This window comes from Thalassophryne amazonica, chromosome 15 (assembly GCF_902500255.1).
Source record: "Thalassophryne amazonica chromosome 15, fThaAma1.1, whole genome shotgun sequence".
NCBI lineage: Eukaryota > Metazoa > Chordata > Actinopteri > Batrachoidiformes > Batrachoididae > Thalassophryne > Thalassophryne amazonica.
The window spans coordinates 77,420,538-77,448,321 of record NC_047117.1 but is presented as its reverse complement, the minus strand read 5'-3'; the positions used below and the strand labels follow the sequence as shown (position 1 = coordinate 77,448,321).

General features: G+C 41.0%; 1 protein-coding gene across 1 annotated transcript in view; it reads left to right on the top strand.

Annotated features, from left to right (window-relative positions):
- The first annotated feature begins 580 nt into the window (after window positions 1-580).
- Window positions 581-27,784, top strand: part of zdhhc5a (zinc finger DHHC-type palmitoyltransferase 5a) — a 37,054-nt gene continuing 9,850 nt past the window's right edge. Inside the window, exons 1-10 of the mRNA XM_034189189.1 lie at window positions 581-944; window positions 4,709-7,134; window positions 10,651-10,772; window positions 12,162-12,319; window positions 14,672-14,844; window positions 15,967-16,069; window positions 16,913-17,004; window positions 20,887-21,013; window positions 27,424-27,532; window positions 27,616-27,725. Of these exons, the coding sequence (XP_034045080.1) occupies window positions 6,971-7,134; window positions 10,651-10,772; window positions 12,162-12,319; window positions 14,672-14,844; window positions 15,967-16,069; window positions 16,913-17,004; window positions 20,887-21,013; window positions 27,424-27,532; window positions 27,616-27,725 (1,158 nt within the window). The 5' untranslated portion in view covers window positions 581-944; window positions 4,709-6,970. The remainder of the gene's footprint in view (window positions 945-4,708; window positions 7,135-10,650; window positions 10,773-12,161; window positions 12,320-14,671; window positions 14,845-15,966; window positions 16,070-16,912; window positions 17,005-20,886; window positions 21,014-27,423; window positions 27,533-27,615; window positions 27,726-27,784) is intronic.

Below are 27,784 nucleotides of genomic sequence, written 5' to 3'. Positions count from 1 at the left end.
CTTGTTGCTTTTTATTGTTTATAAGAGAGAATTGAGCAGCAATTTAAACTTAATCAAAATAAAAGGAAAACCTACGTTTATGAATAAATTATTTTCCAAATCATGGTTTAGGGGATGTTTTGCCATATTTACATGATAGCAAATGACATTTTAAGTGTAAAATAATAAGCCACATTTGTGAAACAAAACATGAGAATTTAAAATTTCACAGTTTCTTCGGTGAAACAATAAATACAGGTTTCAGCACTAAATCGACAAAAATAACAAAAACTGTTGACATCTACACAATGAGGATTATAGAATTTACAGGTTGTATTTTGGGTAAATGTTTGGAAGTTCTTGTGACCGACTCATACATGAGATTTTAGTGTTAAATTTGAAAAGTTTGGTGATTTTATTTATTCATTTGGGGAATAAATTTAATCCAGATTTTGTGCAATGACGACGTTCTCTGTGGGGAAGGACGTAATACATCAAGAAGCAATAGAATCCGTGAGCAGTTTGATTGACACCGCGCTTCTCCAATCAGCTCCAACTTTGTTTGCGACAATTCCGCTGTTGGACGCTGTGCTGCTGCTGCTCGCAGCGTCTGAGTTTTGTAGTTCTGTCAAGCATGTCGATTATTAGTCTTGCTATTTTTTGTAGATATTTGATGAAACACATGAACGTGTAAGGACTGTACTTATAACTTCCATGTTCGCGACGCGGTCACAGGCACTGACTTAATTAAGTTGCCAAGAAGCTTCCTTCTCCGTTTACGGCTAACGAGCGTTAGCTGAGCACCTATTTGTGAATTAGCTTGCCGCTGGAAGCGCTAGCGATCCTCGTATGGATAATATTTGCTCTTACAGTTTGCTGTAACGCCAAGAAAGATGGACTGGCTCAAGACTGGTACGCCGAATTCTTCAAGTTTTGGATTCAGAGCCACATTAAAACGTTTAAAGGTGAGGTGAATCGCATTAGCCTGCTGCTAGCCACTGCTAACCAATGAAGTGCCGATTAGCTTGATGCTGAATGATCCTGATGTGAAACATAAGCTTTTGTACTCCGCTTTACTGGCTATATTGGCTTACTCTAATTATACAGTAACTCTTCTATGTTTTGGTGTATCTGTGTGGACAAGCCTTTTCTTAATATCCACTTAGCCTAATTCGTTTAATTGTTAGAGCAAGGATTATCGTACCGCTACCGCTATCCCCACCCTGTTTCCATTTGGGAGACACTGACGAAACCAAAAGCTGTCGTAACGGCTGTTTGCAGAGAGATGTGACAGTGTTGCAGTCGATCAAACTGTATTGGTAAAACTTGGTTAATTTTGCTGTCGTTCCACATCCAAACGGTATCGCCCTCGCTGTTCCCACGTTGGCTTTCGTGGTGGCTCAGAAAGGATTGAACGTTATAGTTGTGCACAGAACAATTTGGCTGCCAGTTGCCACTGTCGTTGTAAGGTGTACGTATATTTAAAAAAAGGCAATTAGTGCATTGGTTTGGGAAATATAATTCACGACTATTTGAAGGCTAACTGCTGAATATCGAGGAATTTGTTTTCGAGCATCTCTGGTGGCTACAGTAAATTTAGGATTTTTATGTAGTTAGATGAAAAAGAAAACATATCGACCGAGCTGTCAGCCTCCGCTTGGCCATTTGACAGTCAGCTGGCACCAAGTTCAGCTAGACATCCTCTGTTTGCTGCAGCATAAGATCCATTCCATCCACACCATTAATCATGCTGAAAGAGCACTAAGGAAATTAACGTTATTTACCTACGTATGAGGAAGCCATCGTTTGGCAATCTGGTGCATATGGTTTTGTAATATCAATTGCGACTGGATGGTATGACCTACCATTTATATTATGGTATATTTTTAAAGCACACTTTTTTTTAAAGCATGGACACTCTTGATCAGGCCTCATCTATCTATCGATCGATCGATAGATATAATTGTCCCCTCAAAATACTACACACTATGCCCCATAAAAAATTAAGAAATCACAAATACATGCGTATTCTCAGTCTTTACCGTAAAGCTCAGAATTCAGGGGTCCAATTAGTACGTGCATGTGCTAGTTTGTGCACGTGTTATTCGAGCGGTGCACGTAATTTTATACTGCACATTGGTGCAAGTAACTTTATCCAAGTTTTATCAACTATAAGCATCAGTAAAATGAACCAATAAAGGAATAAATAAGCCAAAAAAAAAAACAAAAAACAATTTCCAGGGGGTTTGTCTTCGTCTTCCCTGCGTTTGATGACTCTCACACACGAAGCGAGTTGCTGTGCTCTATTTGTTGTGTTCGCGCGTGCACATGTAAACAAAGAAAAGAAAAAAAACTGGCTGGCTGCGGTTCCTCTCTCTCTTTCAGCCCTCAAACTCTGTCATCATTGTGTTATAAACCAGTCACCATTTGTTTTATTATACATCTGTGTAGTTAATAAAATTACCTTCACGGACGATTAGTTCACGCGCGCACGTGAAAACAAAACAAAACAAAACTGGCTGCCGCCGCGGTTCCTTTAACGGAACCCCCGGAGAGGTCACTTAAAGTGATTTTTTTTTTCTGGCCATGATAATTTGTGCGCATGTTTACCTTTAATTGAGCCCACGAATTAATAAAACGTGCTCTCAAATTAATAAAACGTGCACGTTTTCCTGGCCATGATAATTCGTGTGCACGTTTTCCTTTAATTGAGCCCTCGAATTAATAAAACGTGCGCACGTTTTCCTTTCATTCAAAATGAACTCCAGAATATGACCTAAATTGTCATCCTCACGACGGGGAGACGCTTCGGCCTCAGCATCCTTTTTAATGTGCTTAAACTCCAGATGATGCCATGCTGGGTAGCCAGAGTTCTCTGTATGTCCTTGTGTGCCCAAACCATGATGATATACCCTGACCAGATCCATTTCTAATGGGGAAATGTATTACACTGTCTCCTGGTTTGTTGGCTAATAGCCAACATTTATGTGTTAAGACAATATTAAATAAATGAGTGCCCGTTTTAAAAATTGTGGCCATGTTTAGACTGTGCCCTTGTTTCACTCAAACGATGCTTAAAACGTGCGCACAATATCATAAAACGTGCGCACGATATAATAAAACGAGCACGCACATTCTCTCCGCATGCAAAACATTTTACGATGACACTTCCAGGGCACCATAGTTAATCGCTCTCTCTCCCCTGAAACTGTCATAATTGTGTTTATAAACCAGTCACCATTTGTTTTTATTATACATCTGTGTAGTTAATAAATAAAATAATCTTCATGGACGATTTGTTCACACGTGCACGTGAAAAAAAAAAACTAACTGCTGCTGCTGCTCTCCCCTCAAACTCTCCCCAGAGAGGAAGAGTCTGACACATCAGAGGAGGAGTTTTAAGGTTGATATAAGACTGACTTTTGGTTGTGCAAGTACTGGTAACTTTTTTTTGTTACTAGCACCAGTGCAAGTAGGTTAAAAAATGTATTTTGATCCCTGCATGCGTTACCCTGTGACATGATAACTAAGCATGATACAGTAATTTGTTAATTTGTCAAGAGGCCTGGGGCTCCACAGTGGGCACCCCTGCTTAAACATGTTGCAGCAATAGAAAGACAGGAGGAAGAAGCTTGTGCTGTGATTTGTCTTGTTTGTAATTTAGAACATAAGTGATGCGAATCACAAGAACGTTTTATTTCTTTGATTTGCTGGTTTCAAGATGGGCGAACTCGCTATTCACACTGTTTAAATCATCCACACTCCATAATTGCACTTTTCTTTGACTCTCTCTGTAACCTTGGTAATCCTGTTTGTATTCATTTGGCCTTACAATAAACACCTCACGTTTCATTTAATTTTTTTTTTTTCATGGTTCTGTCGCAAAGAGTCACTCCTATTTCTGTCCACTTGTTTTTCACTTGTTTTATTGTGGATTTTCAATTTTTAAGGCGTATATCATTTTGAGTTTTCTGTCCAGGCACTTTAATGTTTTACTTGGTCTGCATGTATGTTTTTCTTTTATAACCTTCCTGTGTTATTTAGGCTTGCTCAAAATATTAAATACAACTTTTGCCGCATTCTGTCAGATGTCCTTATGGAAGGAGTTGTGTAATTATTTCTCCTGTTTCCATTAGACTCTTCTAAGATCATTAGAAGTACTTGAATCAGCTTGAATCACTGTCCAAACTGTAGCAGTGGTATTGAGCCAGGCGGAGGTGGAGCTGAAAGAAGAGATGTAGCAAATGGACGTCATGCTTATATACTTATGTTCATCTTGTGAACGAAAATTGTATTGTCGTATCTGTGATTTATTTATTTACTACAGTGAAGGCTGGGTGAACATTCTTTGCATGTGTTGATTCTATAATCTTTTTCCAGGTGTTGTAATTGAAAAATTATTTCATCATAAATGCAATTAACACACTAAACAATGAAAACAAATGTTCTTGACCTTGATCAATGTGCAGAATTTCACATTAAATTTTATGGCAGTTACTTCTACAGCAAGTGTACTGTATATTACACCTAGGCTAAGAAGCAGCATGTTGGGCTGCAGGTTGTAGTATACGCCTGAAAACAATAATTGTGACATTATACAACAATCAAATTCATATAGATATTTTGTATATGATGGTTGTTGAAAAAAGTAGTATCGCCAAACAGTTAAAAAAAAAAAATACAGTAACTCTGATATCCTTGAATAACTGCATTCTCTTTATATCTGCAGGTGCAGTATCTCAGTCACGCCTGAAAGTGAAGTCACTCTCTTTTTGACGCAAAACGACCTGTTGAAGTTGATTTCCAGTACTGCAACCTGCATGCCTGAGCCAATGTACGTTTCCTTCCTTCGTGTGATCTGAAGTGTCCCATGCACAATGAGACAACCTATCAGCATTGGAGTCACAATACTGTGTAAATGCAACAAGAGTGGAGAAATGACGTCAGGGAAGGAAATGTTTTTTATTTGGATCAAGATCCAAAATGAACAGGGTCCAAACCTATCTGTGTAATTTTTTTCTAAGGATATTTTTGTTTGACACTTTCTTTATGGTTCTCCAAGAGGCTATTCTAGTAAGGTGCTTTCCACGTCTTTGTGCTTGCCATTGGAGAAGGAAACAGGGAATACCCCAGAAGTTCTGGCAGAAGAGGACAAACAAGAAACCTGCACTAAACAAAGAGGCCAGCAGTTACATAACCAACAGGCAAGGTCGTTCTTTAAAAAAAACAACAAAAAAACAAACAAAAGCACAACAATGCAGCAAGGAGACCAATGTGACAACTGAGGTCAAGGTTGCTCCGTGTTGCTGGCACTGAATGATATTGCAGCTGTTGTCTTTCTACTTCTTCATACATGTGCACCAGGGCTCCAGCTCAGTCACAACTCAATATTACGTTTAACCACTTCTCTTTTTTTTTGGGTTAAATATTCAGAAACCCTTCAATTTCATCTAGGTGAATGGATGTACGGTTGGATTCCCTCACCCTCCCTCCTTCGGTGCTTTTTGCATTCCATTGACATCCCTCCTGCAGCTCGTAGGTGAGGTGGTTTGAATGAGCCACCTCTGTGGTTGAGGGATGCCCCGACACAGGAAAACCAAGCTACTTCACTGGCCCTCTAACAGACTGTTCTTTCAAATAACATTTCAGGACTGAAAGGGATTTTTTTTTTCCCCCGTAAAGAACTTTTTTTTTTTTTTTTCTTTCTTCCATGTTGGTGTAATTTTGGACTCTCTCCCCAGTCATATCCCCTACAGTCAACTAGTGCAGACCGTACTACAAATGGGACCATTTTCTGTTTTAGCCTTCAGGCTGTCCTTTAAGATGTGGAGTGATTAGAAGCATCTTTGTTTGACTAGGTGAGATTCATTAAAATCAGGAGGCAAGGGAAGATGAACACAAAGTAGTCAGGTCATTATCACAGACAATTCACCTTTCAAGTTCTGCTCTCAAGCTCTTTCTTCTAATTGCTTTTTTCCCTGCATTTTTTTTCTTTTGTGTCCATCTTCTACCCTAAAAAGCCTACCTTTGCTAATTGCTGTACCTCACTTAACCAACTTATTAAACTGTTCCAAGTCACCCTAACCAACCAGTTTACAGATACAAGACATCATCCTGTCAACTGATGGTGTTTGAAGCAGAATATTTGATAGATTAGCTGAGCAAAACCTTTAGTAAAGGTGTTCCATTTTTTTTTAAGACCACTTATTCTAGTTAAGAGTCACGAAGGGCTGGAGCCTGCCTATCCCAGCAGTCACTGGGTGAGAGGTCGGGTACACCCTGAACAGGTCGCCAGTCTGTCACAGGGTCTGACACATATAGGCAGAAAAAACACATTCACACTTCCTGTCACATGTGCAGTTAATTTTAGAATACATTTTGTTTATGAATTTTAAATGGGACCAAATTACATTTTTTTTTATAAGTCTGATTACTTTTTGTAGATGTGAATACAGCTGTTTTAATTACAAATCTATGGATTTCTAAGCTTTTATTTACCTGCTTATAACTAATTCCATTTTAAAAACACAGCAAAGGCAATTTATCATGAAGAATGTTTTCATTGATGTAATTAATTCCTCTACTGACACAAACATACAGACAACCTTTGTTCTTTGCAATCTGCGGTTTGTTTTTGGCAACCTTACGACTTGTTTGATGAGTGAGAGTGAAAGAAAGCTTTGAAGCAGATCAGTTAATTTCTTACTCATACCACCGCACATCAGGAGTAATCTAAGAAAACAATGGCACATTCCTTGCTTTCTTCCTCCGTCTCCCTCAAGTTGACAATATAATGCTTTCATTCTATGTCTTCCTTTCTATTGTACATTCAGGCTCTTGGGTTTTTCCAGTCTGTCATTTCCCAGCTTCCCCAAACACACATGCTCTCTGCCTCACACATGCATGCACGCAAATACCTGAAGAGACACTTATCTCTCAATGACGCCTTCCTTAAAATAACAGTTGGTGAATACACACAACACAGGAAGTGATGCCAGGTGGGAGCAGCAAGGGTGGTGGGCGGGGTCCATCCTCCTCTCCCCTCCCCCACACAGTGGTTCCACCCAGTCGACCCTTGCGGCCGTCACGCTATGTCCCGGTGTCAGCTGCCACTTTCTTCCTTGTTGGGTCCACAACGCTCTTCTTCTGCTTCACGTAAGTGGCTGGTGTACACGACTGTCACTACTACAGGCACACAGAAGTAGTGAGATAAGTAGAGCAAAACAACGAAAAGCAAAGGTAGTGGGGAAAAAACTTAAGTACAGGATCTTCAAGTAGTTTTGCTGTATCATTGAAAGATGTTTACCACAATGCATAGCTCAGCGCTCCAACATGACCTGAAGTGCACCCATCGCATACAGAACATAACTTATGAATCAAACAGGATGTTTGGTTTCCTTTCTAGGAACCTTGAATTAAGAAAATGGCTTAAATCACCATTGTTCAGCCAGACCTTGCGTATGTCTCAGATTGGGTTTTTTGCCTAGTTAAGGACAGAGCCAAGGTAGAAATGACACAGTACCAGGCTGACAATGTATTGAATCCTGGGGTTGTTACATCCGGAATTTATTCAGATGTACAGTAGGAAAGATCAGTGTAGATGCTCCTTTTTCCTCATACACCATAAGCATCTGGGACAACCTGCTTGCTGCGACCAGAGTTTGTTACGCCTGGTTTTACAGCTCATGTGGCAGTTCCGGCACTAGAGCTTTACGTGCTGATGTTAACAGCTGTAAAGTCGTCCTCATGATGTGTTTGTGTGGTGACGTCACTCTTTCAATCCTCAGTGTTTAGTGCCCATAGGTGATTACTGAGTGTCACCATAGATGCGGCTAAGTGAACATCTCAATGTCATATGTATACTGAGGTGCCTAAATTTAACATGAATTCTTTTTTCCATGTTATTTATTGTCTAGTAACGTTAATGTAAGTTTGACTTGACCATGAATTGTGTTTTGTATTGCTCACTGGGTTGAAGACTTTTTGACCAGGGGCGTGTTTTGTTCTGCTGGCCATCAGTCTGACCTCCATTTGCATTGATATTAATTTTCTGTCTTCTTGTAATATCAGACTGTTTAAAATGTATGTATTTATTTATTTATGTTTAGCATTTTTGGATAGATTAGGATGCTTTGAAGTGCCACATCAGTTTTGATCTAGTCCAGTATAAGATGACAAAATAAGAATAACAAAAAATGTGAACGAGGTGTAACCCAGCATCAAATAAATATCAATAAACTCACTTATCAGCAGTCCACAAGCCATATATGCAGGTTAAAATAAATCGCAATGCTTTGTTTGTTTACTGTCATACAAATTTTTCGTAACTGCATCAGCTTTCCCGACTAATTCTGCTGCATTGTTTTGTAGACGGGCAGCACGGTGGCTTAGTGGTTAGCACTTGCCTCACAGCGAGAAGGTCATGGGTTCAATTCCCACCTGTGACCTTTCGGTGTGGAGTTTGCATGTTCTCCCCGTGTTTGCGTGGGTTTCCTCCGGGCCGGTTTCCTCCCACATCCAAAGACATGCGGGTTAGGTGGATTGGAATCTTTAAATTGTTCATAGGTATGCGAGAGGGTGTGAATGTGTTTGCTTGTCTAGTGTGGCCCTGCGGCAGACTGGCGTCCTGTCCTGGGTGTACCCCGCCTCGCGCTCTATGACTGCTGGGATAGGCTCCAGCCCCCCCGCAACCCTTGATTGGACTAAGCGGTTGAAGATGTGTGTGTGTGTGTGTGTGTGTTTGTTTCGTAGACCTTTTAATGAAAGAAATGGCGCTCACAGAAAGGTCAAAGAGACCCTGCACCTTGGGTAAAATAAGGTAATCTTCAATTTGAACAGTTTATTTATTTTTTTAAATAAGTGAACAACTAAGTCTGTTTCAGTTACAAAAGTATTGTCGGCCACATTGCCATAACCATTATTACTACAGTATAATCTAATATTTTTCCTGATGCAGTATGTGCATTTAAAAGTGTACTGCCTTTGTTTTTTTGTTTTGTTTTTTTTAAGTCATAAAAACTATTTTCTTTAGCACCATTATAATTTTATTTTTCAGCTTTTAAATAGGGAATTCTTAATAGGACATTGTGAATATGATCAAAATTTGTATTGTCTAGTAAAATTAATAAATTGTTCCCCTGAAGGGGAAAGTTTCCACAGAACAGATGGCATTGAACTACATATGGTAGCAACCCATACAGTCTCATAGCAATGCCTTAGGTCATGTGTGGCCTTTCCCTGACTTGCATGAGGGATGCTGGGAAGCACACAGCGACAGCCAATCAAAGTAGAGCGACACCATGAAGTCAGCTGGCAGGTCTCCTGAATAAAATTAATGCAGCATAGCGGAAAACACTCCGAAATATTATTTCTCATATATTTTCTAAAAGTTAGCGAGAAATAAACACTTTGTAAAATGCATACATACATATGCAGTTACATGTTAAATACACAACTTGATGGTTGGTCAACTATATTTCACTGTTATGCACTCGATGAGACAAACGTCTTACACATTTAATAGCATCAACTCTGATTTTGGCCTGTTTTGCCCGGGATGATTCATTTGGATTGCAGAACTGTGTGAAATGATAAATGTAAAGTGGTAATTTTGTTAGTATGACTCAGCTGAAAATGGATACTTTTATAAGTAATATTGGGGTGTATGAAGCAATGCAACAGATTTTTAACTTGATATTCTGCCAACTAATCTATGTGTATCTGTTCTTCTGGATGCCAGCAAATGACTGCGCACAATTTAGTTGCCTGCCAAATGAGATAGAAGAGATTTAGTTGTTTTTTGGGGCATTTTACTTTGGATGGACAGTTTCTTTCAAACACAATCAAACAGCAGTAGTGTGGCCGCAGGTCAGTTTGTTTGGTTCCTTGTGGTCATTTTGTCCTTTGAGAGCATGAGACAGAACACAAGTGCAGTGGAGTGGAGTTCCATTGCTAATCTCACTCATGCCTCACGGTAGAGTTTAATTTAGAGATGGTAGTCTTTGATTAGTGTGTGTCTGATGCTCCACATGCAAGTAAGTTGTAGGGGGCTGAAAGAGTCTACATGTGTACTGAGAAAGTGAGAAATTCAGTCTCTCTGTGTGTGTGTCTTCTTGTCTGTGTGTATCTGTGCATATGTGATGAAATCTAATCAGTGTGTGTGTTTGTGGCCAATGTTGTGGGCAGGCAGCGGCGCTGTGCTTTAGATTAGGGAGGAGAAAATAGGCCAACATCTGTCACCCTGACCTACACCCATCATCTGCCATCTCGCTGCTTTATTCTTGTATATTTGGTTTTTTTTTGTTTGTTTTTTTTATCTCTGTAGTCATTCTGAAAATTCTTTTGATATCCTCATCAGTGAATGATTTTTAAAGTACTTAGAAGCAGTCTGGTGGACAAGTATTGGTATACACCTTAACCCTTACATCTTAACCTTTTGTATGTGTAGTCGAACATCAGTTGTTCTGCAATGCTTTGCTGTGCATTTGTATTTTTTTTTTAATAGCAAATATATTCCAGCACTGAGTTCAGTTTGCTGTGCAATATGCCACTATAAGGCAAATGGTTTTTCAGTTGGTATTGTTTACTTAGCTGGAATGACAAATCAGACCTTTTGTTTTTCTTATTTCCTCACTGATTGTGGAGTCAGGCAATGTATTCCATTTGTTCCAGGTGTCCGTGGCTTTCAGAGCGTTTTTCTGTGGCTGTGCCTATTTACAATGGAGTCATCTTCCTGTTTGTTTTGGCAAATTTTTGTATGGCCACATTCATGGATCCTGGAATCTTTCCCAGAGGTAGGTGAACAGACAGAAGTCAATCAATGCATGTTAAATTATGTGTTTGAAATATGGTTGCCCATTTCCCAGGCAGAGGTTACTGAGGTAGTGCAATGGTCGCTACATTGGTGGATGTAATTTGCCTTGAGATGCTGAAACATCATTGTGCTTGTGCATGGGTACAGGTTAAACTTTGCTTGTATGTAGCACTATGAGATGACTCATGTTGTGCTTTGGCACTGTATCACTGAATTGAATGGAATTTACTCGAGTCACATCCTACAGCCAGTCTACTCTGTGTAAGCCTGATTCAGTCAGATTTCAGAATTTGGAACACCAGGGGCTGTGTGTGTTTCTCCAGGTAAAACTGCAGTTGTGTCAGGAAGGGCATCTAGTGTAAAACTTGTGCCAAATATTAATGCGGATCTGGCGGTATCCGACCCCAAACGATCGGGATTAGTCCAAGGGACACAACAACTCTATAAGATCCTGGAGTTTGCCTGGAATTTGCCTGTCCAGTTTGCATTGTTTGGGGAGTTGGAAAAGCATGAGAACTTGTTCCTTGGTGTCTTGGGGATTTTGTAGAATTGTGTAATGTTGCACCTTACTACAGGTTGTCCAGTCCTTGTGACCACAGGTGTAAGTGCCCCTGTCCTTATCAGAAAGTTGAGCACATTCTTGGTGGGCTTTGTTGATTAGGGTTGTGGTTGCTTCTTTAGAACATTATCTCTTCTGTGCTTGGAGACATTTGGCATTAGCATTTGGAGGAAGCAACTGAGATGAACAGTAATTACAAATCTCAGATAGATAGTGGTACTCTGCCAGAAGCTTATAGGGTGCTTCTTGCCCCAGTTGAAGGAGTTTAAGTGTCTTGGAGTCTTGTTTGTGAGTAACTGCAAAGTGGATCATGAGTTGAACTGGTGGATTCAGCAACATCAAGAATAATGAGTCTGTTAGTTGCTTCAGACTGTTATGGTCAAGGAAGCTAAATTGGAAGGCAAAGCAGTTAATTTACCAGTTGATTTACTTTCTAAATTTCACTTATGGCCAAGTTCGGTTGATGACCAAAAGATTGTAGACTAGATACTAGTCAAAGAAAATTTCTTTTGCAGGATGGCTGGAATAACCCTTGGCGATGGGTTACAGAAACAGCTTCTGGCCCTTTATCTAGAAAGGAGGGATTTGATGTAGTTCTATCATCTGATTATGAAGTCTCCTCAACAACTCACTTTTGACTTTATTCAGGGATGTCAGATGGGTGGGTGGAGACTGAGAATAAAGATTACATCGGGTCTGGGAACAATTGACTGGGATAAGTGGTAGAAGATGAATGGATGGGTTTTTTTCTTTATGTCAGTATTCACTTCTTCTTATTGTTTATTTGATGTTAACTGCCTGTCTTTGTAGCGGAGGAAGATGAGGACAAGGAAGATGATTTTCGTGCCCCACTCTACAAGACGGTGGAGATCAGGGGGATCCAGGTCAGAATGAAGTGGTGTTCAACCTGTCGCTTCTACAGACCGCCACGATGCTCCCACTGTTCAGTGTGTGACAACTGTGTGGAGGTATGGCCTCATTCACAAACTACACTAAACGCTTGATTCTTGCTTGACATACAGTTTGTAAATAATTACAGTTGATGTAACCTCTGCTACTGGTGTATTTGTAACATCAAAATATCACTGGATGTTAATTGGGCACCGAAGTCTTGTTTGGGGCGGGCGCTAAAGGGGTAAAATATGACACATGATGTAATTTCTCTCCTTTCGGGGGACCAACCACGGCATTTTCAATGGGTTTTTGGGCAAATTACACGCAATGATAGTGAAAATGCAAAGAAAAAGTGACGATGTGGTGGGAAAGTGGACGTTGCGGTTTGTTTATGGCCTGGAGCACAAATGTGTTGAGGCGGTTTTGCAGGCGAGAGAACAAAGCTACTCTGGTTAGCTGTGTAGGCCAGCACTTACCGACACGACGTCTCCCATCTGCCTCACCTTTTCTTTGCCACTGGGAACCAAAAAAAAAGATACATTTTGCGACTGCTTCGGTGATTGCAGCCAAAAACAAAACAGTACACTATTTATCCGTGTGAATTTATGCTGTGTATACAACCCCTGGCAATAATTATGGAATCACCGGCCTCGGAGGATGTTCATTCAGTTGTTTAATTTTGTAGAAAAAAAGCAGATCACAGACATGACACAAAACTAAAGTAATTTCAAATGGCAACTTTCTGGCTTTAAGAAACACTATAAGAAATCAAGAAAAAAAAAATTGTGGCAGTCAGTAACGGTTACTTTTTTATACCAAGCAGAGGGAAAAAAATATGAACTCATTCAATTCTGAGGAATAAATTATGGAATCACCCTGTAAATTTTTATCCCCAAAACTAACACCTGCATCAAATCAGATCTGCTCGTTAGTCTGCATCTAAAAAGGAGTGATCACACCTTGGAGAGCTGTTGTACCAAGTGGACTGACATGAATCATGGCTCCAACACGAGAGATGTTAATTGAAACAAAGGAGAGGATTATCAAACTCTTAAAAGAGGTAAATCATCATGCAATGTTGCAAAAGATGTTGGTTGTTCACAGTCAGCTGTGTCTAAACTCTGACTGGATCAAAGTCATATTCAGTGATGAATCTCGAATCTGCATTGGGCAAGGTGATGATGCTGGAACGTTTGTTTGGTGCCGTTCCAATGAGATTTATGAAGATGACTGCCTGAAGAGAACATGTAAATTTCCACAGTCATTGATGATATGGGGCTGCATGTCAGGTAAAGGCACTGGGGAGATGGCTGTCATTACATCATCAATAAATGCACAAGTTTACGTTGATATTTTGGACACTTTTCTTATCCCATCAATTGAAAGGATGTTTGGGGATGATATTTTTCAAGATGATAATGCATCTTGCCATAGAGCAAAAACTGAAAACATTCCTTGCAAAAAGACACATAGGGTCAATGTCATGGCCTGCAAATAGTCCTGATCTTAATCCAATTGAAAATCTTTGGAAGTTGAAGAAAATGGTCCATGACAAGGCTCCAACCTGCAAAGCTGATCTGGCAACAGCAATCGGAGAAAGTTGGAGTCAGATTGATGATGAGTACTGTTTGTCACTCATTAACTCCATGCCTCAGAGACTGCAAGCTGTTATAAAAGCCAGAGGTGGTGCAACAAAATACTAGTGATGTGTTGGAGCGTTCTTTTGTTTTTCATGATTCCATAATTTTTTCCTCAGAATTGAGTGATTGCATATTTTTTTTCCCTCTGCTTGGTCTAAAAAAGTAACCATTACTGACTGCCACAATTATTTTTCCTGATTTCTTATAGTGTTTCTTAAAGCCAGAAAGTTGCCATTTGAAATGACTTTAGTTTTGTGTCATGTCTGTGATCTGCTTTTTTTCTACAAATTAAACAACTGAATGAACATCCTCCGAGGCCGGTGATTCCATAATTTTTGCCAGGGGTTGTATATTGCACAATGGAGCGCAGATCCCCATAAGTGGTCAAATCCTGTATATCGCACTGCGTTCAAATGAAACTGTGGTGCCCTATTGATGTGACATAATCTGATAAGTCACAGGTTGACAAAGTCAAATTAACTGGCCTGCTATAGACTGTGGTTAAGTTGAAGTGAAATATTTCATACTTACCCAGATGAAATCATCTTATGATCCTCCTTTTAATGAATTGCTATTTGAACTCAGTTTGTAGTTTAAACCATAAATGGTTAAAAAGTTGAGGTAAAGCAGTGGTAGATGCTTCTTTATAGTCAGTTGTTCTCATGAGGTTTGTGTTGGTAGTAGCTCAACAGCTCTCTTCTTCTTGAGCTAGCATCAATTAAAATTCTGGTGGAGCACATTGTTTATAGCACATAGACTATTTATTAACTTTTTTTTTTTATGTAGGAGTTTGACCACCACTGTCCATGGGTGAATAACTGCATCGGTAGAAGGAACTACCGTTACTTTTTCCTCTTCCTCCTGTCGCTGACAGCCCACATCATGGCTGTGTTTGGCTTCGGCCTGCTTTTCATCCTCTACCACCGCCAGAACATTGATCGCCTGCATGCCATTGTTACGTATCCTTTCATTTAATCAAGGATGACATTTCTATCACTGTCCATGAATGGCTGATGTTCTGGTTTTTGCTAACTCACTATTAAATCAATGTTTAAATGACATGAACTGTCATTTAAAAGAAATCTTGTTACTGTTTGTATATGTCTACGTTCTGGATTTATTATTTTTTTTTCTATGATTTTCCATTGAGATATAAGTTAGTCTCTGAGAAGTTAGGTGTATTACACCTTTTTAAATTTTTTTTAAAGTAACCCACAAGCTAGGATGACACTTTAGCTTCATCCTCCTCTATGACATATATATGACATATATATAACTGGATCTTGTCTGGTGCCATATTGCAGATTTTTTTTTCTGTGATTTTTCTTCTTATTTTTGGAGAGATGAAGCAGTTTTAAACATTTTTCTCATGTGCTATGCCTGTTTGACTTGCAAATATTGCACTCGGTAGGATTTCAGAGTGAGTATGACCTTAATGATCAGTCATATCACAATTCGTATTAATCAGTCAAATTAAGTTTTCTCACTAGCTACAAAAACTGCATGAATTTATGAAGACTGACTTATTAAAGTGGGTGTGAGGCGGACAGAATTACTGTATATTTAACCATTATTGTGTTTTGAAGTAAATACACAATGGAGGAAGCAGGAGTCTGTATTTGTGTACAGTGTGGAGCTGAAGGAGTTTGCTTCAGAGAAATGAACTGCCTCTGTTTTAATTCCTGAAGGATTTCCTCACTTACTTAAGAAGATTTATACAGGCTGAGTTTCAGGTTTTTTTTTTTTTTGTTTTGTTTTTTCCATGTAGTCCAAATGCTGTCTCAAGAGATTTGAGTCTGTCTATACAGAACAAAACATGCCCCCCCCCCAACACACATGCTCACACACACACACACACACACTTTAGATCCATGTGTAACTTATTATTTATAGTCCGGTGATCATTTTGGCATCCTTTGTCATCATTACCTGCTTGCAGAATAGTCTTTTAAACACTCATTGATTGAAATTTGAACTCAGGTTTTTTTTATGATTTGACATTTGTGCTGATGTTGAGATGTTTGAAGGTTATTTGTTGAACCTAAATTTTGCAGGTATTCCTTGACATCCTCTTCTCTCAGGCTGGCTGTAATGTGCGTTGCAGGACTGTTCTTCATCCCGGTTGCTGGCCTCACTGGCTTTCATATAGTACTAGTAGCCAGAGGCAGGACTACCAATGAGCAGGTAGGATAACACCATCCAGCTTTTCATTCACACCAATGGCAGTTTAAAAAGAATGAATAAATCCTGCAGGAGAACAGCTTATCCAGTCAATATCACATATTGTAGTTAAGTAAAGGGAACTGGTTTCGATTACACATTTTTCATAATGGAGGCGTGTGGTTTTTTTTGGGGTTTTTTTTTTTTTGTATTAAAAAAATACATCAATATATCACTCTCCGGTTTGTGTGGGTTTTTTTTGTTTTTTTTTTAATGGCCTCCATCCATGCATACACATTTCAGGTAATTAAACCTGGTTTGACTAAACTGAGATTCAGTGCACTAAGTTAAACTAGTTGACTAGAAACAACAGTATTCTAAGCTTATGCAAATAATGATGCAACTTTGTTAGTTATTGTGGTCAAGAGATTGCAAATTCCTGGAGGAACCAAGTAAGTGGTGGTTGTGGGTGGAGGGGGGTATCTGTACTGTTAATTTGAAGCATCAGAATCACTATTTTACAGTTACATAATGATATGACAAGTAAATAGAAGCACTCATTAAGGATAACTGTTGCCACTGTGTGGTTGGCTGAGTGAACAAAAAGAGACCAAAGCTGAAAAGAACTGAAATTATGGATAGACATTTTTTTTCTTTTTTCCAGAGGTGTCTGTTATTTCTACACTGTCTACCAACAGTGTCTGAAGTAATTTATGCCATCATCTTTCAAATGTATCATTATCAAAATCCAAATATAGCCACTCTGGAGTGCAGTTAGGAAAAGATCAAGTTTTCAGTTGTGGGGGAAAAACACAATAATGTCCATTTTTTTTCTTTCTCTCATTTTTGTTCTCTCTCCCTTTTTAGGTAACAGGCAAGTTCAGAGGAGGTGTTAATCCTTTTACCAATGGCTGTTGGAAGAATGTTTCCCATGTCCTCTGCAGTTCACAGGCACCCAGGTGTGTTTTTTCTTTCTTATTATTTTTAGGGCTGTGGCTGTGTGTCTTGGACACTGGTGAGGAGAGGGGCAGAGCTGTTGACTGATCACCACCTGATGATGAGTAGACTCAGATGGTGGGGTAAGCCACCGAGACAACCTGGAAGACCTAAAGGTGTTGTGATGGTTTTCTGGGAAGGTTTGGTGGAAGAGCCTATCTGGACAGCCTTTGACTCACACCTCCAAAGAAACTTCTCCCAGATCCCGAGGGAGGTCGGGGACATGGAAACAGAGTGGTCCATGTTTAAGGCCTGCATTGCTGAGGCAGCTACTTTGAGATGTGGCAGCAACCCAAGAACCCATTGATGGACTCCAGCGGTAAGGGAAGCCATCAGGCTGAAAAAGGAGGCCTTTTATGCTTGGTTAGCACAGAGGTCTCCGGAATTAGCGAACAGGTACCGGTAGGCCACAAGGACTGCAGCCTCAGGCAAAAACTGGGGCATGGGAGGAGTTTGGAGAGGCCATAGAAAATGACTTTCGGTCAGCCTCAAAGCGGTTCTGGCAAACTGTCAGGTGCCTCAGGAAAGGGAGACATTTCTTGGCCCAGGCTGTGTTTAACAGGAGTGGGAGAGTTGCTAAACTGGACTAAGGATATCGTCAGGCAGTGGGAAAGACACTTTAAGGATCTCCACTACCCTACTGACATCTGTCGAGGAGACGGGGATACAAGACTGGGCCAGATCTGGTGCCATTACCCTCGCGGAAGTCACCGAGGTAGTCAAAAAAATTCCGTAGGGACAAGTTGTCAGGGTTGGACGAAATTCATCCTGAGTTGCTGAAGTCTCTGGATGTTGTTGGGCTTTTATGGCTTACACACTGATACAATGCTGCATTGAAGCTGTGGACGGTATCTCTGGATTGGCAAACTGGCGTTGGTGCTCCCCGTCTTTAAAAAAGAGGGCCGCAGCGTGTGTTTCAGTTATAGAGTAATCACACTTCTCAGCCTCCCTCGGAAAGCCTATGGCAGTTTACTAGAGAGGAGATTTAGACTTAGTCGAAGCTCACATTTAGGAGGAGCAATGAAGGTACTGTCCTTGTCATGGAATAGTGGACCAGCTCTTTACCCTTGCAAGGATGTTAGAGGGGTCTTATGAGTATGACCTACCAGTGTACATGTGTTCTGTGGACCTGGAAAAGGCGCATCACTGGGTCTCTTGGGGTATCCTGTGTGGGATGCTGTGGGAATATGGAGTACTAGATTCGCTACAACATTCAATCCAGTTTCTATGTGACCAAACCTGTTTCCGGTGGGTGTTGGACTCCGCCAGGGCTGACCCTTGTCCCCAGTCCTGTGGACAGGATTTCAAGCTGCAGTCAGGGACCAGAGGGTGTCTAGTTGGGTGTCCTCAGAGTTGCATCTCTCTTTTTTGCAGATGATGTGGTTCTGTTGGGTTCATCAGACAGTGACCTCCATTGCACACTCAGCAGGTCTGAGGCCGAGTGTGAAGGGACTGGGATGACAATCGGCACCTCCAAATCAGAGACCATGGTCCTCTGTCAGAAAAAGGTGGATTGGCCCAGAGGGGAGGATCTTAAGTATCTCGGAGTGTTGTTCATAAATGGGGGTAATTTGAAGCGTGAGCTCAATAGACGGATTGGGGCGGTGTTTGAAATCTTACGGGTGCTGTTTAGACCGTCATGGTGAAAAAGGAGCTGAGCTGGTAGGAAAGGATCTCAATTTACCAGTGGCTTTACGCTCCTGTCCTCACCTATGGTCATGAGCTTTGGGTAATGACTGAAAGAATAAGATTACGGATACAAGCCGCAGAAATGAGATCCCTCTGTCTGGGCTTACACTCCCGGACAGGGTGAGAAGCTTGACTATCCGGGAGGGACTCTGAGTAGAGCTGCTGCTTCTTCATATCAAAATTCGCCAGTTGAGGTCCTCTGGGCACCTGGTGAGGATGACCCCTGGCCGTCTCATTAGGGAGGCCTTCCAGGCACATCCAACTGGGAGAAGGCCCTGGGGAAGACTTAGGACACGCTTTAGAGAATATATTACCCCACTGACTTGGGTACACTTCGGGAAGAGTTACAGGACTTAGCAGAGGAAAGAGAAGTGTGGGAAGAACTGCTTGCTCTGCTGCCACTACAACCTGCACTCGGATAAGTGGTTGAAAATGAATGAATGAAGGTATATCTCACTGCAGTCAACAACAGATTATAAATCTTTTCTTCTAAGTTATCTTGTGTGGGCACTGATATAGCTGATAAAAGTAAAACAAGCCAGAGGGCATCTGAAAAATACATGACACATTCCAAGCCATTTTGAGCCAGAATCATTCTCAGGTTTTTTTTTTTTTTTTTAAAGGAAAATTTATCAAGGGGGTAACACCAGAAACGAGGTAGCGGAGCAACTGAGTGGAGGTAATGCTGCAGAATGGCGGCTCCTCCGTTATGCAGTGCGATGCTTTTGAAAATTTGAGGTCAAAATGGGGCATTCTGAGGCTTCTTGTAGGACCGGTGTCCCAACAAGATGATCTACCCGTCGAGATTATCTCGACCGCGCATTTCCTCACACTGTGCTGGTTTAATTCCTGCAGTCTGTCCAGGAGGCAGTTAAAAAAAAAAACACTCCCACTTTCTTCCTCAAAATCTTAATGACGTCTGCTGTTGCTGCATTCTGCTTAAACACACCTGCTCACCATTTTGACGTATTCACCGTGCAACCACACGAAAAAAAACCCCCACCCAGTTTCAGCTATAAGAAATTACGCGATTCCCGATCAGTTTCAATACGCCAGCCTCTGAGGGCTGTTCCAACGATGACATCACTGAAATCAACAATTATTGCAGGCTGTTTAATCTGACCGTTTAACAATAGGAGGTGAAATCAGGCCAAATTCTCCATGTTTACAGCTTGATATCTCAGGGCACATGGCACCAAAAATGAAAGAGTACACCAATATTTTCATAATTCTTTATTTATTTAGAATAGTCACCTAATTTGATGTTTCATTTGCCAGTGATATGCACTTTAAGCCTCTGGCTTTCTCATGCTGCCTCAGCTTACAAAGACATCTCTGCACCCTGAAATTCCTCTGTGTACATCCAGAACAAGCCACTAGCTGTCCCTCCTAGACATGTATTTCAAAATCAGAAATTTGAGAGTAACTGAGAATACTTTGTGTGTTTGCAAATATTTACATACATGTGAAAAATTTATGGAGAAACATGACTGCAGATGTTACCCCGTTTGTATTGCATGAAACAAAGCATCTTGACATCATCATAGCTGGAGTGGCCACTAGAAGATCATTCTAACCTATTAGTAGTATGTCTGCCCCTTTTAGACAGGTCCCTCCTGCTATTGTGATGTCTCCATCTTTAATGCTTTAATGGCAATGATAATGCCTTTTGCTATAATACAGCCTTCTGCTACAGGAGCTCAGCACAGCGTAACACATGGCAATTTTTTATACCGCCTACAAAAAATGACTGAATAATTTCTGAAAGGATGGCGTTGATCCCTCCAGTACAGTTCACACACTTGTAGAATTGTGGTGGCTAAAGTAAGACAAAAATCTACGTCTTTGTATGTGAATGGCATCAAAGTATATCTGTACAGTGGTGGTTGTCTGTACCGCCAAAAAAGAGGTTGTGTTTTGTTTTTTCCCTGTCTTGTTTCTGTAGTTCTTCAAAAAGTAATGAAAAAAACTTTGACTGGTCTAATCTGGAATTGAAACTACTCAATAATACGAGGAACCTCCAAAAGTGGCAGGTTGAGCTGATTAATTCATAAAAAATATTGTATGATTTAATTTAGGTTTTTGTAGATGTATGCAACGCTTCCCTTCAAGTTCATGACTTGGCTTAAAGGATGGCATGTCTGTACTTTGTGCAGGTATCTGGGCAGAAGGAAGCATGTTCAAAGTGTGTGTGTGCAGCCTCCTTTTCTGCGGCCTCAGTTGACAGAGGCTCAACTGGCTGCAAAGATCTTGGACAACGGCATTCAAGGAGACTTGCACAGGGTAAGAATACCTTTTTCTGAGGCGCCGTAACTCTTAATGCTTTGTTCTGCTCATACTTTTGTTTCTTCTGAAGGAAAGCACACTTGTGTTGGACCTACTGGTAAACAGGAATGTTGACCATGCCGTGGAAATGCTACTGTTTGAATATACATTTGGTAATTTTGAATATAGGAAGGTCCATATGGCTGCAAGCGGTTCAAGAGGTTTTTTCCTCAATACGAGGTCTATTAGAAAAGAAACCGACCTTTTTATTTTTTTCAAAAACCATATGGATTCGAATCACGTGTGATTGCGTCAGACAAGCTTGAACCCCCATGCGCATGCGTGAGTTTTTCCACGCCTGTCGGTTGCATCATTCGCCTGTGAGCAGGCTTTGAGTGAGGAGTGGTTCACCCCCTCGACGAATTTTCACTGTCAGGAAATGGCGGAATGATTTGGGCTTTTTTTTTCCATCAGAATTTTTTCAGAAACTGTTAGAGACTGGCAGCTGGAAACCATTCGAAAAACTTATCTGGCTTTCGGTGAAAATTTTACGGGCTTCACAGAGAATAAGGACTGTTACTACAGCTTTAAGGACACTCGGCGCGCCGCGCTCCGTGCCGCCCTCGAGAGCCACAAACCACTGGATCATTTCTAAACGAATGGCTCTGTGGATCCGAGACCGTCATGTGCACTTTCTCTGGTTATCACAAGAGCTGGAAATCAGCCATTTTCCGGCAGATTTCACTTTTAACAAGAGATTTTGTCATGGAAAGCCGAGCGGAGGCTTCGCGCGTCACGACCGATTTGCTGATGGAGCGAGACAAAGGAACACCTCCGTTTTGGTCTCACAGGACGGCTTTGAGATGGCGTTCAGACAGCTGTCGGTGGTTTTTCCATCGAGTGATTATCCGAGAAATTGTGGATGTGCCTGGACATGCCAGAACATGTCCTGTGAGGCTTCATCAAGGCGTTGCTTTGCGCCATGCGGCACCACCGCGACGCGCGGAATTCCTCCGCACGTCTGTCTCAATGTGCTGAAAAAGTGCTGATGTCCACGTCTTTTCACAATTCCTGTGCTAGTCAGACGACGTCCCAGATAAAACACAACGTCCAGTTTGGAAATGAACGGCACATTCCACTATTACAGGAGTTTTTGTCATGGAAAGAGGAGCGGAGGCTTCGCGCGTCCTTCACTGTGCATATTAAGCAAATATGTAGGACTGCTTTTTTTGCATTTGCGCAGTAACTCTAAAATTAGAAAAGTCTTGTCTCAGAGTGATGCTGAAAAACTAATTCATGCATTTATTTCCTCTAGGCTGGACTATTGTAATTCATTATTATCAGGTTGTCCTAAAAGTTCCCTGAAAAGCCTTCAGTTAATTCAGAATGCTGCAGCAAGAGTACTGACAGGGACTAGAAGGAGAGAGCATATTTCACCCATATTGGCCTCTCTTCATTGGTTTCCTGTTAATTCTAGAATCTTCTTCTTTGTCTTTCGGCTGTTCCCGTTAGGGGTCGCTACAGCAGATCAATTGTTTCCATCTCACCCTGTCCTCTGTATCTTCCTCTGTCACACCAACCACATGCATGTCCTCTCTCAGCACATCCATGAACCTCCTCTTTGGCCTCCCTCTTCTCCTCCTGCCTGGTGGCTCCATCCTCAGCATCCTTCTCCCTATATACGCTGGGTCCCTCCTCTGCACTTGTCCAAACCATCTCAATCTCGCCTCTCTGACTTTGTCTCCAAACCATCCCACCTGAGCTGTCCCTCTGATATGTTCATTCCTAATCTTGTCCATTCTTGTCACTCCCAAAGAGAATCTCAACATCTTCAGCTCTGCCACCTCCAGCTCTGCCTCCTGTCTTTTTGTTAGTGCCACCATCTCTAAACCATACAACATAGCTGGTCTCACTACTGTTTTGTAAACTTTCCCCTTCACTCTTGCTGATATTCTTCGGTCACAAATCACTCCTGCCACCTTTCTCCACCCACTCCACCCTGCCTGCACTCTCTTCTCCACCTCTCTACCACACTCTCCATTACTTTGAACAGTTGACCCCAAATATTTAAACTCATCTACTTTCACCACTTCTACTCCTTGTAACTGCACTATTCCACTGGGCTCCCTCCCATTCACACACATGTACTCAGTCTTGCTTCTACTGACTTTCATTCCCCTTCTCTCCAAAGCATATCTCCACTTCTCCAGACTAGACTCAACTTGCTCTCTACTCTCACTACAGATCACAATGTCATCTGTAAACATCATAGTCCATGGGGACTCCTGTCTGATCTCATTCGTCAACCTGTCCATCACCACTGCAAACAAGAAAGGACTCAGAGCTAATCATTGGTGTAATCCCACCTCCACCTTGAATGAGTCTGTCATTCCGACTGTGCATCTCACCGCTGTCACACTATTCTTGTACATGTCCTGCACTACCCTAACATACTTCTCTGCCACTCCAGACTTCCTCATACAATACCACAGCTCTTCTCTTGGCACCCTATCATAAGCGTTTTCTAAATCCACAAACACACAATGTAACTCTTTCTGTCCTTCTCTGTACTTCTCCAACAGTATTCTCAGAGCATACATTGCATCTGTAGTGCTCTTTCTCGGCATGAAACCATATTGCTGCTCACAGATCTTAGCCTAGCTTCTACTACTCTTTCCCATAACTTCATGCTCTTACTTCCCTTCCACTTGGTCTCTTGCACACACAATATGTCTACCTTTCTCCTCTCCATCATATCAGCCAGCTCTCTCCCTTTACCAGTCATACTACCAACATTCAAAGTCCCCACTCTCATTTCCACCGTTCTAGTTTTCTTCTTCTCCCGCTGTTCGTGGCAACGTTTTCCTCCTCTTCTTCGTCGTCTTTGTTAATTCTAGAATAGAATTTAAAATTCTTCTTCTTACTTATAAGGTTTTGAATAATCAGGTCCCATCTTATCTTAGGGACCTCATAGTACCATATCACCCCAATAGAGTGCTTCGCTCTCAGACTGCAGGCTTACTTGTAGTTCCTAGGGTTTTTAAGAGTAGAATGGGAGGCAGAGCCTTCAGCTTTCAGGCTCCTCTCCTGTGGAACCAGCTCCCAATTCGAATCAGGGAGACAGACACCCTCTCTACTTTTAAGATTAGGCTTAAAATGTTCCTTTTTGCTAAAGCTTATAGTTAGGGCTGGATCAGGTGACCCTGAACCATCCCTTAGTTATGCTGCTATAGACTTAGACTGCTGGGGTTTTCCCATGATGCACTGAGTTTCTTTCTCTTTTTGCTCTGTATGCACCACTCTGCATTTAATCATTAGTGATTGATCTCTGCTCTCTTCCACAGCATGTCTTTTTCCTGATTCTCTCCCCTCAGCCCCAACCAGTCCCAGCAGAAGACTGCCCCTCCCTGAGCCTGGTTCTGCTGGAGGTTTCTTCCTGTTAAAAGGGAGTTTTTCCTTCCCACTGTCGCCAAGTGCTTGCTCACAGGGGGTCGTTTTGACCGTTGGGGGTTTTTCAGTAATTATTGTATGGCTTTTGCCTTACAATATAAAGCGCCTTGGGGCAACTGTTTGTTGTGCTTTGGCGCTATATAAATAAAATTGATTTGATATATATATATATATATATATATATATATATATATATATACACACACACACCTTTTTTATACTTGTGTTTGTTTAAATAAGAATACTGCCAACATAATGAATAAACAACATGGTTTTCCGCCACCACAGCTCAGAGCTGTTGTTCTTTTTAACCATATCCTCTAAGCCGATTGTCCATTCTCCATGTAACGTGGAGTTGGGTCAGGAAGGGCATCCAGCATAAAACCAAATCAACACGCACATCCATCCCTGATCTGCTTTGGTGAGCCCGGAGGAAAAGAGGAGAAGCCGAAAAAACTACATTCCAAATGTATTGGTTTAAAATTGCAGTCCTCTGTGCCATTGTTGTGGTAACTTTTTGGATTTGAGCTGAATGAGAGCAAAGAGCACATTAACATGAACAAGCTGGTATGTTGGATTTGTTTTGTTTTTTTTTTTGTTTTTTTTTTATGTGGCTTTTTAAAGACACTTTAAGTGCAGTGCTCAAGAGTCAGTTTTATTTGTTGTTTCATTTGTTCTTACTTAAGGGGATTTATAGTGCAGCAGCTAAAAGCATATTTAGAGCAAAATTGTGCAAATGGTGATACAAGCACCAAAGTTGGCACAAATACTCCTTAGTCATACCTCTTTTGAACAAACCAACTGGCCACTTGAATTTTCAATAGATGGCCAGGTAGGGGTCAATTGAAGAATTACACAGGGGTCAAAATTGAAAATGCTCAAATCATATTTAAAGCTACATCACATTAGTTTTCTGATCGTAAATATTCCAAAAAGGTATAGTTTAGACTATCTATGACTGAATGTTATGGAGTTATGGGGTAAAACAGCAAAAATGGTGACAAAGGTCAGTGTCAGTTTGTACAGGGGTCAAAAGTTAAAGCTGCTCCAATTTTGGTAAAACATGATGCAAATTATTAGTTGGGTTAACAGGGTTTTAAAAAGGAATAGTTTGGACCATGTATCATGCTTAGTTATCATGTTATGGGGTAACATATGTCACATGTCAAAGAATCCAGTGGACGTTGACATTATTTGACCTTTATTTTGGAGACCAAACATTCAACACAATCAAAACTATTCCATTTATTAATCCTATTAGCTCAACCAATAATTTGCATGACTTTTTACCAAAATTGGAGGAACTTTAACTTTTGACCCCTGTACAAACTGAAACTGACCTTTGTCACCATTTTTGCTGTTTTTACCCCATAACCCCTGATCATTCAGTCATAGATAGTCCTAACTACACCTTTTTAGTGTGTTGGCTGGCCATAAACTATCAAACAGCTGTTTTACAGTATGGTGTCCCGCAAGGTTCTGTTTTGGGGCCACTGCTGTTTCAGTTGTATGTCCTTCCCCTCGGCCAGTTGATTCAGGGCTTCAGGAATATTTCCTACCACCTGTTTGCAGACGACTTACAACTGTACTGTTCCTTTAAGATTTCAGAAGTCCACAAATTGAACTCTTTATTTGACTGCCTGTCACAGGTGAAGAAGTGGCTTAATGGAAACCGTCTGCAACTGAACTCTGAAAAAACTGAGGCACTTATTGTTGCCCCTGACAGTGCTGTTCCTGTTATCAGGAGCCTCCTTGGTGACTTGGGCTTAACAGCAAAAACAAGCCTTAGAAACCTTGGCGTTATTTTCGATGAAGGAATGTCTCTTGCTCAGCACACAAGCAAGCTTGTGAAGAATTGCTTCTTTCAACTGCAAAATATCGCCAAACTTAAACAATTGGTGTCACAGAAAGAATTAGAGGAAATCATCCATGCCTTTGTCTCCACGTGGTTGGACTATTGCAACAGCCTGTTCACTTGCCTGGGTAAGAAGGAGATAAATCGGTTGCAGTATGTCCAGAACTCTGCTGCGAGGCTTCTGACCCGCACCAACAGGAGACCCCACATCACGCCTATCTTGGAATCCCTCCATTGGCTCCCTGTTGCCTCCAGAATTAATTTTAAAATCTTGGTTTTGACTTTCAGAGCACTACATGGTCAGGCTCCTGATTACATTGCTGACTTGATTCAGCCTTACACCTCAGCCCACAGCCTCAGATCTTTAGGTCAGAAACTGTTGATGGTTCCTCGAACCTCCTTTAAAACTCGAGGAGACCGATCTTTTAAAGCCGTAGCGCCTTGTCTCTGGAACGAACTCCCTCTGTCCCTGCGATCCCTGGACTCTGTTGAGATGTTCAAAAAGCAACTAAATACTTTATTTTTTAAACAGGCTTTTCATGGCCAATAATCTTTTAGTACTGAGTGTGTATTTTTACTGTATATTTTTATTGTTTTACCTTGTAAAGCGCTTTGTGACCCCTGTCTGTGAAAAGCGCTATATAAATAAAGTTTACTTACTTACTTTTTGGAATCTATATGATCAGACAAATAAAGTGGTGTAGTTTTCAAAATGATTTGAGCATTTTTAATTTTGACCCCTGTGTAATTCTTCAATTGACCCCTACCTGGCTGCCAAGTGAAAATTCAAGTGGCCAGTCGGTTTGTTCAAAAGAGTAATATCTAAGGAGTATTTGTGCCAACTTTGGTACTTGTATCACCATTTGCACGATTGTTTCAGTTATCTGCTGCACTATTAGTATTTTTCTGCAGTCCAATGTCTCAATATTCTCAAGAATAAAAAAAAAACTGTTACTCTTTGAAAGGGTCTTAAAATTACGATCTGTATTTCAGAATTATGTCTGCGGCAGTATAATGTCCAACTTAAAATCAGACTCTGTTTGCACTTTGTTTTTATTATTATTATTATTATTACTGTGTACTTTTCTTGTTTCTGATCTCATTTGTTATCTTTTCTGTACAGTCCAAGTCCAGTCTGGAGATGATGGAGAGCCAGTCATGTGACGCTGAGCCGCCTCCGCCTCCTAAACCGGAGCTCCGTTACCCTGGAATCACCAGAGGGAACACAGAGGGTGATGCTTTTTACTAATTCTCCTGGACACACAGTTTGGACATGAGATGCTTCCATGTTGATTTCTTTCTTATCTTCCAACAGAGTGTGGCCTTTTGAACAAAGCCCCTCCTACCCCCACCATGTACAAATACAGGCCCACTTACAGCCCTGGCAAGAACCACACAGCTCTCACACATGCTTATGCAAACCAGGTAATGCACAAAACACACTTGGGGTTGTTTATTAACGTGCTGTGGGTTTGTTTACATGA